We start from the raw sequence: 13,164 nt of genomic DNA, 5'->3' as shown, positions 1-13,164 counted from the left end.
AGTTATTACCTGTACAATAAAAGTTGCTATCAAAGAGGGTATGAAACAAAAACTCGATGCAAACTTACTATTTCTTACTCAAAAATGTACCTCGACGGAACCAGAAAAGTTGGTCAAAGAGAGAACGAAGAAAATCAAGAGGCTGGAACTACTCGCGGTCAAAGAATTTTAATTACGCGCAATTTTTTATGTTATATTTAATTAACGTAAAATAGCCCCGTCTTTGGCGAATTCACTACATGATTGCAAAATAGCTACTCAGTGACAAAGCCAATGAAATTTTCAGAATCCCACAGCCCTTTGACTACTCCGAATTGATTTCCAAAGCGCCACGTGCGAGTATAAATCATTTTTTAAGTACCCACCGCGCTGGGGAAAAAACGTTTATCCTTTGTTTATTTTTCAGACCGGACTATGTGCGTGGCCTTTTTATATATTGCCTCTCAATTATACGTAAGAGGGCCACGCTGAAATGCAAGTTGCGAATCTTTATTAAAAGCAGAGCTAAAGCTATCGAATACAATTTCATTATATCCTACCGAAAAAAAAATAAAAGTAAAACTCACGGGGTCGCGGATATAAAACCGTATTAATTTCCATTCCAATCACGCGCCGCCGAGCAAATTCGACAAAGGGCTGTAGAATAGTCCATTAGTGACTCGCCGCAAGTTTTACGGCGACAGGTCAGCCGTGCGAGCATTCGATTACCGAGAGTGTGTACTTCTCGGCCGATGCGTTCGTGCGAAAAAGCGAATTTACGCGGCGGAACGGTCTCGATCGTTAAAATCGGCTTACAGGCCGATCTCGCCGATCTCTCGATAGATGGAGTCCTGTGTACCGCATGCGGCGTAAGGAACGGCCGAAAGAGCAGTTCGTTTCGATTCCCCTGAGGTGCTTGGCCTTAGGCAGGGAAAGCTCGCGATGCGGCACGAAGGCTCCGCCATGGCCAGATCGTTGTACACAGCGGCGCTTCTTCTTCTTCTTTCCTTTCACCGCCGGCGACGGCGTGTGTCTCGTGAGAAAGACTCCCACTCTCGGTTTTTGTTATTTTCTTTGTGCGACTGTTTCGTCGATTTTGAGATCGTGGTGTTGTGTGTGGGATCGGTTTGGTAGAGATTACCGATACCGATTTTCACACCGGCTGTACTTACGCAAAATTGTTGAAATCGAGAGAAGACAAAGAGACAAAGGTCAGGTCTACAAGTGGCCCGAAAAACAATTATGAAACCGATCGGCTGTGTGTATCTCTATAACCGGCCTTTCACGCGACCGCTTTTGTGCCGATGCGATGGATACAGGCGTGTTATGCGAGCAGAGAAGACGCTTCTTTCGATTACAGACTCTCGTAAACTGCGCTAAAGCATCGCTCGCCTTTCCATTATTCCCGTAACTCAGAGGATCTCGCCCGATAGCAACAAAAAGCGAAAAAAATAAATTCTTTATCATCACGTCTAACGCACTGTCGTTGATCCTTACGACGACGGCTCACTTCCGCGATGCATCGATCGCATACATACACAACAGCTAACGGTAACAGCGTCGTCGTAGGAGAATGAATTTTTCATTACCGATCTATCCGCCGGAAAATCATGGGGTTATTGTCCACCTCGTGCGCGACACTGAATTTCAAGTATACGTAATAGTACTTTTTTTCTGTCATCGAAAACTTTCGCATGTCTATCGTGTACTGACGTCAATAGAGTCCAAAGTGCAAAATACCCACTTTACGAAAGTGATGACCGTGGCTTGAGGCCATTGTGTATTAACGAGAGGATGATCCCCGAGAAGAAACTTCTCGTTGCGCAACGGAGACATCATAACATTCGACAGGTCTCGTTCACGCCCTTTTACAGTTGGATTTGATCGGTTTCAAAGGAGCGAGAAAAAAAGTGCAGGCGTCACACGTCGTATATCATAAATATATAGCCGGAAGAGCTGTGGGCACTTTCGTAAGAGATCATCGGTTTCAATAATTGATGAAGAAATTTTTTAATATTAGAATGTCTCTCCCCTTCGATTTTTTACCGATTTTTCGCAATCCCGCGAGCTTCTTCATTGTCTGGCTATTTTTTCTCAAAGTGGCGCAGCCAACGTATACAGCTAACATTCTTCGACTATGCTGCGCGCGTGGCGTGTATTCAAAACAAGTAGCTGCACATATCTTCAGATTAAAAACCGGACACTCGATACCCGACGAAGCAAAAAAAGTAACAATCGGCTGCAGCGAGGATAAATTCTCAGAAGCATATACTGCATTCCACGTTGCGAATCCTATTAATGCAGCCGAAATACAAGCGTAGAAAAATCAGTCAGAAAAAAAATGGTATCCCGCTCAGGTCGTTACTTCAGCATATCTCTCTCTCTCTCTCTCTCTCTCTCTCTCTCTCTCTCTCTCTCTCTCTTTCGTATAATTTATCGGTTATAGAAGCGGCCGCGTAAAGCCGGTAGCCGCGGCTCGCGTTGCCGTCATCAATTTCTCATTATATGGCTCCGGCTGTCTCTATATACCTGTATCGCACCTCTCACCCGAAATCCTAGCTTAAGCGCTTGTAATCCCCTGGTCTTTTATATTTCTTCTTTGATTTTTCGAAACGCGCGCGACGACACGAGAAACGTTAAAATTGTCTTGTCGGCGCCGCTTTTTGCGCAAGGGGCATATAAGAGCGCCGACATTCACGATTTTTTTCTTCGAAAGAAGAAATGAAGCTTCAACAACGAAATATCGGAAAAGTTGCTCCGCTTAGACGTACTATATAATAATCCAATTTGGAGAAGGGCCAAATTTCCAAAGCTCGCGTTTGACAAATGCCCACATTTTTCTTCCATCGAGTGTATACACAGCATTATTACTCTAATCTACAGCTGGGGGCGAAATTTCAGCACCGAGAGCGCTTTTTGAAGAAGTTTCGACGCATTTGGGAAATTTTTTTTTCGCAAGCGTTAATTGGATGTATACGCACGCCGGGAGCGTATAATATAAAGTCATATGCGCGCGCGTTTTGGTTATGAAATTTGACTTTCGGCGCGTCCCGTGTCCGTTATAATACGAATTTTAATTGCCTAAACTCATCCCCCGTTTATACTCACGAGCACGTGTACCCGCGGTGGTGTTTGACGTTGTCGTTCGAGGGTTTCTGTATACGTATAAAGAGCGATGCTTTGCGTACAAGCGACGTGTTCATATCGTACCTTACGAAATCTCTCATTGTCAAAAGAAATGTTCCTTCCTATTAGAACAAGACCGGAGAAAGTGAAGAGGATGTACATTTCGTACACGCGAGATGACAGTGCATCGGTGTAAAAGTATACCACACGAACTTTCATTGATCAACGGGAAAAAATCGGCAGGAATCATCTCCACCCACGGGATCCACGCTCAAGCTGTGCGTATACAATCCCCCCACACACCCATACATACACACAGGGTTGCAGTTAAGCCCGCTGCGGCGGCGCTGCTCATACTCGCTTGCGCGAGCGGGAAGCCATAAGTCCCCGGTAGTGGGACTCGCCGGAGCCGCGGGTGGTGGTGGAAATATAAGTGCCGGTCGAGTGCCCGGCTGCAGCCAGTCTTTGCCAAGCGTACCTTCGATACGATAAGGTTCGCGCGGCACCTTTCACACTCGACACTCGAGATAGAGAGAGAGAGAGACAGAGGAGGATATCTATCTTCGTATAATATACAGGAGTCGCGGCGAGAATCGCGAGTATACAAGTGTGCGACAGTTTTTTCTTCGTCTTCTTCTTCGCTCCCCTCTCTCGTAGAGCGGGATAGAGAGAAAGAATCCTGACCAAATCCAGACAGGAAGTGCGAGAGAGGATGAGGTGCGAGTTGGTGCTGCTACTCGCACTGGCGCTCGCCTGTGCCGGTGAGTTTTTTTTTCTTCGTCTTCTTCTTCGATTTTTCTGGTTCCTCGAGCCTGTTTTCACTTTTGCCGAGAGATAGAGAGACGGCTGTAATTAGCGCAATCTTGGCTTTCCGGAAGCGTTACAGGCTTTAACGTCGTCGTCGACTCGGCGTTTCTAGCTTCGATTATACATCGCCAGGCGGGAAAATTAATACACTGAAACACGAGACACGGCCCCGCAGACCGCAGTGGTCTCTCTGGTAGAAAGTTGAAAAGGAACGCACTTGTATAAGCAAAAAGTTCAGCGAGGCTTTTTTCCTTCGATTTTCCGTTGCGAAACCTCTCGTATAATGCTATAGTGCGTTGGGGTTGAAAAATTGAGATTAATTTTACGAGCTCGCTGAGGAAACAAAGCGAAAACAAATAACTTTATTACGATTGTTAGGGCGGCGAATTAGCCAATCGCTCGGTTGGGCTGATTGAAATTGATTGTTGTTAATCCCCATAAAGGCCGTATGATTAATCGTCGTATATATCAACGCCTCGTTAGTAACGCGGTAATTTTATTCACGTGTTATCACAGTCGCGTCGACTTTTCAATCTTCATCGCGGAGCCATTGACTAATTTATTCGTCATCGGCATAATTTCTTCCTGGATTCCTCGAGGTGAAATGATACTTTTAGTGAGAAAGCAGCCGGAGTGTTTTCACTTTGATACTTAATAAATTTCCACTTTCTTGAAACGCGCGCCACGAATAATCAGCAGTTCGTAGCCCGCGAAACGAAAATTTTCAAATCCACATTGTTTGCCGCGGAGTTAAATCGACTGCGGAATAAAAGGCATCCGAGAAAAGTATGATAAAATAGAGTCACGGCGCGACTGCGCCGAGACAAGTTGCATAAGAGATTAGAGCGTGAAAGCCACGAGTGGCAGCGCCAGTCTGCTGTTCCGGATGGGGGGTGACGTCACTTGCGCGACCCTCTCTCTCTCTCGTTTTACGGGACAACTTTCCCTGTTGCCGACGAGGATCGCGATCGGCCGATCGATCGAGCTGCTCGCTTGCGATCGAAATTGAAGAAGAATAAATTAATCAGCCCTCGCGCTCGGAGCGTGATAATGTTGTGAAAAAAAAATGGGATAATTATTCAACGATCGTTTATTATAATTTATCACGCAATCGAAAACTCGAACTCCAAACTCCGAGCAACTATTTAGATTGCGTCACTCTTCGTCGTTTTTATTAATTTTTTGTAAAATCGAGTTGCGCAACGCCCACACACTCGCGTGAACGTACCCAACCCTTGACCGTATGCTTTTCCAGAGGCAGCGTCGAGTCGCGTGAAGCGTCAGGACGACAAGAAGGAGGATAGCTTCGAGAACGAGATCTGCAAGGACAAGGATGCCGGCGAGTGGTTCAGGCTCGTCGCCGGCGAGGGTGACAACTGCCGTGACGTGATCCAGTGCACGAGTTCCGGCCTCCAGGCGATCCGTTGCCCGGCCGGTCTGTACTTCGACATCGACAAGCAGACCTGCGACTGGAAGGGCGCGGTGAACAACTGCAAGATCAAGAACAAGGAGCGCAAGGTCAAGCCCCAGCTCTTCACCGAGGAGCCCCTCTGCCCCGATGGTTCCCTAGCCTGCGGTGACGGCATCTGTATCGAGAAGCTGCTCTTCTGTAACGGCGAGAAGGACTGCGCCGATGGATCCGACGAGAACGTCTGCGGTGAGTTTGGAACTTTCGATGCTCGCGCGCGATGATTTGCCTCGTGAACGAGCCTCGATGCTCTGTATTCGCCGTTCGCAGACATGGACAATGACCCCAACCGAGCCCCGCCTTGCGATCCAAGTGTCTGCACCCTGCCCGACTGCTACTGCTCCGAGGATGGAACCCAGATCCCGAGCGACCTACCACCTAAGGATGTGCCCCAGATGATCACCATCACCTTCGACGACGCCATCAACAACAACAACATCGGCCTCTACAAGGAGATCTTCAACGGCAAGCGCAAGAACCCCAACGGCTGCGACATCAAGGCCACCTTCTTCGTCTCGCACAAGTACACCAACTACTCGGCCGTCCAGGAGATGCACAGGAAGGGCCACGAGATCGCGGTTCACTCCATCTCGTGAGTATGAATTTTCCGCTTCGCTGCTCGCAATCAGCTTTGAACTTTGACCGGATCGGCTATTGTTGTCCAGCTAGAAGGATAATTGTGCATTCAGAATGTCGCGAGAAAGCGGGTCAATAAGAGCGACGAACAATGCGAACGCGTAGGAATTGAACCAAATTCGGTGACTCATCGCTCGCGCAGTCCTCCACACCTGCTTGTATACTCTAGGCGAGGCTATAGACGAAAGCGGCGGCAGCGAATTGAATTCCTATGCAAATCCCGCGGAATGCACAATTAAGACTTTCTCCTCTCGAAGTGGCTGCGCGCGCGCGAACGTTTCTCGACCCGTTAAGGCAAGGAAAACTCGTCTGACTTCCGCAGGCACAACGACGACGAGAGATTCTGGTCCGAGGCTTCGGTCGACGACTGGGCCAAGGAGATGGCCGGTATGAGAATCATCGCTGAGAAGTACGCCAACCTGACCGACAACAGCGTCGTGGGTGTGCGCTCGCCCTACCTCCGAGTGGGCGGTAACAACCAGTTCACCATGATGGAGGAACAGGCCTTCCTCTACGACTCCACCATCACCGCAGCCCTCAACAACCCGCCCCTATGGCCCTACACCATGTACTTCAGGATGCCCCACCGTTGCCACGGAAACCTGCAGAAGTGCCCCACCAGGTGAGTGCAAAGCGATGCCCGACTTGGGTTCGATCCAGGTATCACACAGGTTAGCGAGTAACACGTGCGAATCCAACAGGTCCCACGCCGTCTGGGAGATGGTGATGAACGAGTTGGACCGTCGCGAGGACCCGGAGAACGACGAGTACCTGCCCGGCTGTGCTATGGTTGACTCGTGCTCCAACATCCTGACCGGCGACCAGTTCTACAACTTCCTGACCCACAACTTCAACCGGCATTACGAGCAGAATCGCGCGCCTCTCGGCCTCTACTTCCACGCCGCCTGGCTGAAGAACAACCCCGAGTTCCTCGACGCCTTCCTCTACTGGATCGACGAGACCCTCAAGGACCACAACGACGTCTACTTCACGACGATGACCCAGGTGATCCAGTGGATCCAGAACCCGAGGACCGTATCCGAGGCCAAGACCTTCGAGCCCTGGAGGGAAAAGTGCGTCGTCGAGGGACCACCAGCCTGTTGGGTGCCCCACTCCTGCAAGCTCACCACCAAAGAGGTTCCCGGGGAGACGATCAATCTCCAGACCTGCGTGAGATGTCCCAACAACTACCCCTGGATCAACGACCCCACTGGAGATGGATTCTATTAATCTCGCTTGGGCTATTTTTTCCACGTTCACCGAAGCGATTAGCCACTCGAGAGAAAATGTGAGACACGACAAGACAACACGCGCTCCTGATACACGTTCGTTCCTCGTCTAAGTCAAGACAAACACACGATGTGCAGAGAGAGAAAGAAAGAGAAAGAGAAAGAGAGAGAGAGAGAGAGAGAGAGAGAGAGAGAGAGAGAGAGAGAGAGAGAGAGAAATGAACCAGATCTCGCGCGTCCGCGCAAGAAGAGAGAGGGAGGAGATGTTTTTTTTTTATTTTATTTTTATTATTAAACCCCACTACGCTTCGTGTCGCGAATTCGATTTATTTTTATTGTCCACTATACGTAGTGACGCGTACTTTAGAGAATCGGCGATCTGCCGTCGGAATTTTGTTGACCCTCTCGCAGCCTGCCCCCGCTTTCTTCTTTTTTGTGTAATCAAATTTATTATTTAAACGAGAGAAAGAAAGAGCGAGTTGAAGAAGAAGAAGATGGCGGACAAGTCGTGCGCCGAGAAAATGTCCGCGAGTGAGACTCTGTTAATGTAATATATATAGACGTACTTGAAACTTTTTTTCTTCTTTGTACTCCTTCGTTTTATTTTTTTCTTCGTTACTTTTCTTTTTTTATACGCTGCGTCCGAAATTTTTCCCTTTTCCCACTGATTTTCTTTACCCTATCGACTATCCTTCCGGCCAAAAGAGAGCCATCATCACCAAACCTTACGATTATTATTAATTATTGTGTGTGTATATTACGAAGTAAGCAGTACATACTGTTCCCGAGATAAAACAATCTGTAATAAAAAAGACTTTTTAAAATCAACAAAAAACAACCAGCTCTTCATTATTTCCAACCCTCTTTTCCACGAAAAAAAGGGCAGAAAAAAGCAAACAGTCCAGCACAAAAACGTCCTTGCTCCAAGTCTCGTCGAAAATTAAGATCAAGGCCGCGAGTAAGAAAGAGCGCGTATACTCCAATTATGACGTCTCTCTGCAGTAAAAATCTTCGATAAAAGCATACGCGTTTGAATAAATTACCGAGAAGAGGAGTATGGAATCCTCTCGAAAACGGCCTCGCGAACATTGCAAAACGATCGAGCGAGGAGAGGCTTAGCGAAAGTGATCGGAGGCGTGCCGGCGGTTCGAAAAAAGAAAGGAGCTTCTCGAGTCGCGACCCAGGAGTGTTGTGTATTTCGCGCGATTATTATTTTTTTTTTGCACGTTTATTCCGAGAATTTTTTAAATTGCGACGAGCACAAAGAGAGAAAGACGATAATATCCATGTGATTGATGGGACAAAAGGGGGGACTATAGAGACTCGCGCCTACGATTGCATTCCGATGTCGGCGTCGCTTAAGAGCCATTTCCATGCCATTAGAGAATATCACCGTCGTCGTCCTTTTTTTCGCTACATTAGTGTCGTGTATTTTTTATTTCGGACGGCTTTCTTCCATCAGATAGCCTCACACCGGTTCCATTGTACATCCGTCACGAGCGTCGAATCGAGCCCTGACGCGTTTGCTCGAGGTAAACATATTTACACGCGCGTTAGCTAATAATTCAGCGCGTAAATCGTCCTTTCGGCAAATCGAACGTGTAACGTTACTCGTCACGCATATATTTACGGCTTCGGTTAGTCGTTCCCATTTTTCCGGAATTTCCACGCGTGGGTCTTGTCGCCCACAACGTCGAGTCTCATTGTTTTTGCGAAAACAATGCGCGCGAGGAATGCCTCGCTCGAAAAATCAAAGTTGAATAATATCCACGACGTCGTAACGAGCTTCCCCGAAGAAGTAGGAAGCCGCGATGTAACGCTCGCGAAAGCTTGAAAATAACGCTAGGAAGATTATCGTAGGATAATTTTCAAGCGCCGCCGCCGCCGTGTAATGAGAAAAGTCGTTTGCTGAGCTGTACAGTGCACAGCTGCAGCGATGATGGGGAGAAAGGTGAGAGAGTGTATATGTATACGTGTGTATACACGTAAAAGTTACGAGGGAATATCAGCGGGAGACACGCCGTGTAATTCAGTCGCGCGTAATGAACTTTTCCTCTCCTCTCTGCTTCTTTTTTTTGCGCTTTCAGGCTCTGTGTTTCATCCGGGTTGCGCTCGAGCGGCTTTTACGACGACTGTGTGTGCTTTGATCGAGTGTATAAACAAAGGACGTAATAATGCTCGGGTTGCGATGAATTAACGCGAGTTTATTAACGGCGCAGCGTGGGTTTATGCCTACTGTTTGTTGTTATTTTTTTAAGTGGCTCGTAAACGCGTTTCCGTTTATTGGCTGATTTATGGACGTTAGAGAGAGAGATTGAAAGTTTTTACACGTTTACGCTGCACGTGTCACTGTGTGTACGATTGTTGTTAGTCAGATTTCGCAACGTTTCCGAGGTTTTCAATGAATAATAATAAAAAATAAAAAATACACACGACCCAAATTCCGATTCCGTCACACATACTCTCCCGAAAATAATTTCAAGGCGGTTCGGTGCGCTACGATAATTCGGCGAAAACCGCACGACTCCCGCAAGCTCTCGCCTCTCTGCATTATCCTCCTCGAAATTTTTGCTTTTCATCAAGCGTCACAACCTTGCTCTCCGGAGAACCGCATACACACACACATACATACATCGAGAGAGGTATCGAAGCGGTAGCAGCAGCTTTCTCTACTTTCGCTTGCGCGCGGGATTTTGAGAGAGATAAATGGTATTTATCGCGCTGCATTCCATATCTCCATTCAGAGCCGCTGCTCTACTTCTGGGCTTCTCTTCGCGCTGCTTCCTTTTTTCTCTCTCTTGTGTATTTATACGCGGCTGCGATGTTCTTTTCTTTTTCGTTGTCGCTCACTGGCGCCGGGTGTCGCGCGCTTATTCTTTCGGGTGGCTCTCGCTTTCAAATTCTTCGCGTTTATATGGCCCGGACTGCTGCTGGATATTGAGAGTTTTAATCGCGAGTGGGGGTTATTTTTAGCGGACATGTGGGCTCTCACTTTTTTCCTCGCGGATGTGTGCGCGTTTAAAAGCTAATTAACTCACGTCAAAGCTCCGCAAGCTTTAAGCGCAGGGGTGAATTGATAGCTCCGGTGTTAAATCGTGATTTTTCATACGTTTTTAATATAAAAATACCGACAAAGTATCGGAATAACGGGTTAACTTTGACCTCTTATCGACGCGGAGTGACGGGCGAGTTTCATTGCGCCGCTCGTCGAAGCCACAAAGCATACATCAGCCGCCCCCGCAGTTTGATCAAAATTGATACTCCAGAGACCGCTCGCGCGCTTTCCATGTGTCAACAGCTGATGGCTAATTTCATTAAAACTTCGCACATACATCCCCGTCTCTTGGATACTACGTTATCGTTTCGATCTTTTATTACTTCGCTTTTTTTGAAACGGAGAGACAGCTCGTAACGACGATTCGGTTTTCGAAAGTAGACGTTGCAGTTATTTACTACATAATAACAATAGAGATAATCAGATACAATTAGCACTGATTGGCCAGACAGAGAGAGGATCTAATCTGATTCGAAGGTTCGACGAGCGAATCCGCGACTCTTCTTTTTTTTTTAACGAAACGATTTCGATTTCATTCACTCCTCGGTTTTCCTTTCTTCGCCGGCGCCAACGAACCAGTTTTTAAGTAGCTCGCTTTCATATTGTAGTATACACGAGATCACTGTGTGTATTATATAAACTTTTCGATCGAGACGATATTGTATACGAAGATCGACTTTGTTATTCAACAAAAATTAACGATAATATCTGAAAGTTAAATTGAAAGAAGACACACATGAGAAATTGATGAATCTCGGATGTCGCTTCGTACATACGCGTTTAATTATAGAGTCAGCTATTCGTTTCTATACCATTGAATTGAAATGCAAATAAGCACTTTCTTCATCGAGCCTTTAGAATAAACAGACGTAGGCATGTATGTACACTCCTTGAATACAGGGGATCGATCGAAGCGCCTAATACTACAATAGCGAGTACGTTTGCCAAGTCGTTGGGATTATAATCGGTTTATGTCGGTTTGAGAATGACGGAAAGCGCAAAATTTTCAGTGTAGCTTTGTACGTTGGACTGAAGCAATCCATAACTATCGTTAACATTTGCTTATCAAGGATTTTTCCCTAGTGAAGCAATAAAAAACTAATTGGCCATTACAGCACGAGTGACCTAAGCAGCAAACTCATTGGAAGGCAGTTTTGGCATAAGAGTGACAAACTGCCATTTATGCGCTGGACTCGCCGATAACGATGAGGGAAATAGTAGGATACGCGCCATCTATCTTCGCTGGTCAGATGAACTGCCCGGGGAGCTTAAAGCCAGTCCAAAACTGAGGCTTTATGTTTTGCGGCATAAGTATATGAACGTCATCGATGAAACTAGGACTTTTTCAATAAACGCATGCATAATTATTCTCCTCATAAAGCACGTCCTTTTGATTTTGCTTTCTCGCGAAGAGAAAGCTTTGGAACGGTGTAAAATTCGCATATCAAAGATTTTAATATATTTCTGATGAATCGCAGAGACCAGACGTTTGCAGTTAAGCTCTCTCGTAATAGCCTAAAAATTTCATCGATCCTATATAACAGAAAATTGATATATTGCTGATTTTATAACCAGTATCTGCAATTATACGACTGCAGAGCTCTTCATGCAGTATTTGTAAATATTTTTTGCCGATTTTTATTCTTCGCTAAATTCATATTTAAATAAAAATGATTAGCTCTTATAAGTCTGCAAATTATTGCACCTGTATGGACACCCACAAAAAACCAGCTCATTAATCCAAAGCGTCACCGCAATCATCGCGTACTTCCCAGCTCGTCGCTCAGCGAAAAACATATATTATACCTTTGTCGTCGCGCAAAAGACTCAATACAGTCACACACATCTCCTCACGCACTCACACACTCCCGAGCCTTTCGAAAAAAAGAAACTCCTTTTTTCCTTCCGCCATACATATACATACGCTCGAAGCGATGATCAAGCGGTGAAATTGACTCCTACTAGGTCAGTGGGTGACGGAAGCCTGTACAGTGCGGAGCAGTTAGATGCTCGAATTCGAGGAGCGATTTCCCGCACGTGTGTATGGATACGCGAGAGATGAGACTCTGGACGAGTACATCGAGTGGAGGTGAAAATTGTACGTCTCTGGCACACTCCGATTATAGAACTTAGCATAATCATCAGTCTCGACTCGGAACATTAACGTCCATCACGAAAATCCCTTATCACCCGGCGTCAAGCCGTCGAAGCTTGCTTTAATGTACATCGTTCTTCGTCGTCGGCACCTGATGATGCGATGCAAAGCAAACATCGATTATCCGCTCTCTGGAACACAATCGACGCGTATGCTAATGAGCTTAGAATGTAAATCGGAGTATCTATACGGCTGTATACTAAGAATTATGGGAGCGAAGAAAGCTTGTGAAATCCGATTCGTATAGAGAGAGACACTCCTGACTGTGTTATATCTACTTTCTTTTTTTTTCATCTTTTTTTGAAGCTACGATCTGATCTCGATTTTGAGAGAAGCACATTGTGCTGCGGAAAACTTCGGAAAAGTTCCTCGACACTTTCTACTCTTTCGGCTTCGGTAAATTAGCATAGAGATCATCACCGAAAATAAGCACACATCACTTTCGGCAAAGTTACGTGTCCTTATTCGGAAGACGAGCATATCGTTATCCAACCGGTTGACCTTTAAATCCGATATACATTTCTAAGCGCGAAGATCGGAGACCTATAACTGCTGAATGGGCCATTCAATTAATACGTATGTTACATAAATTTCTCGACGACGACCCGCTGATGGCTGGATGTATCGAAACGGCGAGTACGTCTGAGCCAATTTCTTCATTCGACGGATAATCGATGATAGTCTATCGGTTTCTTAATAACGCAGATGA

At 46.3% G+C, this 13,164-nt stretch overlaps 1 protein-coding gene across 2 annotated transcripts; it reads left to right on the top strand.

Annotated features, from left to right (window-relative positions):
- The first annotated feature begins 646 nt into the window (after nucleotides 1-646).
- Nucleotides 647-8,073, top strand: LOC100120933. 2 transcript variants are annotated; one of them, XM_031930489.1, is made up of 5 exons: nucleotides 647-994; nucleotides 5,168-5,569; nucleotides 5,651-5,972; nucleotides 6,339-6,638; nucleotides 6,718-8,073. In XM_031930489.1, exons 1-5 carry the CDS (start codon nucleotides 922-924, stop codon nucleotides 7,244-7,246), a joined length of 1,626 nt encoding a protein of 541 aa, XP_031786349.1. In that variant the 5' UTR covers nucleotides 647-921; the 3' UTR covers nucleotides 7,247-8,073. The 2 variants fall into 2 exon arrangements, with proteins under 2 accessions (XP_031786349.1, XP_001604765.1); XM_001604715.5 differs by lacking the exon at nucleotides 647-994 and adding an exon at nucleotides 2,649-3,866.
- The last annotated feature ends 5,091 nt before the right edge of the window (nucleotides 8,074-13,164 follow it).

This window comes from Nasonia vitripennis, chromosome 4, assembly GCF_009193385.2.
Source record: "Nasonia vitripennis strain AsymCx chromosome 4, Nvit_psr_1.1, whole genome shotgun sequence".
NCBI classification, from domain to species: domain Eukaryota; kingdom Metazoa; phylum Arthropoda; class Insecta; order Hymenoptera; family Pteromalidae; genus Nasonia; species Nasonia vitripennis.
Note: the sequence above shows the minus strand (reverse complement) of the source record. Positions and strands in the feature narration are given on the sequence as shown.

Coding starts and splice junctions, on each gene's coding strand:
- LOC100120933 (XM_031930489.1), top strand. CDS start 922: ATGCGGCACGAAGGCTCCGCCATGGCCAGATCGTTGTACACAGCGGCG. Junction 995..5,167: donor TCTTCTTCTTTCCTTTCACC/GCCGGCGACGGC, acceptor ATGCTTTTCCAG/AGGCAGCGTCGAGTCGCGTG. Junction 5,973..6,338: donor ATCGCGGTTCACTCCATCTC/GTGAGTATGAAT, acceptor TGACTTCCGCAG/GCACAACGACGACGAGAGAT.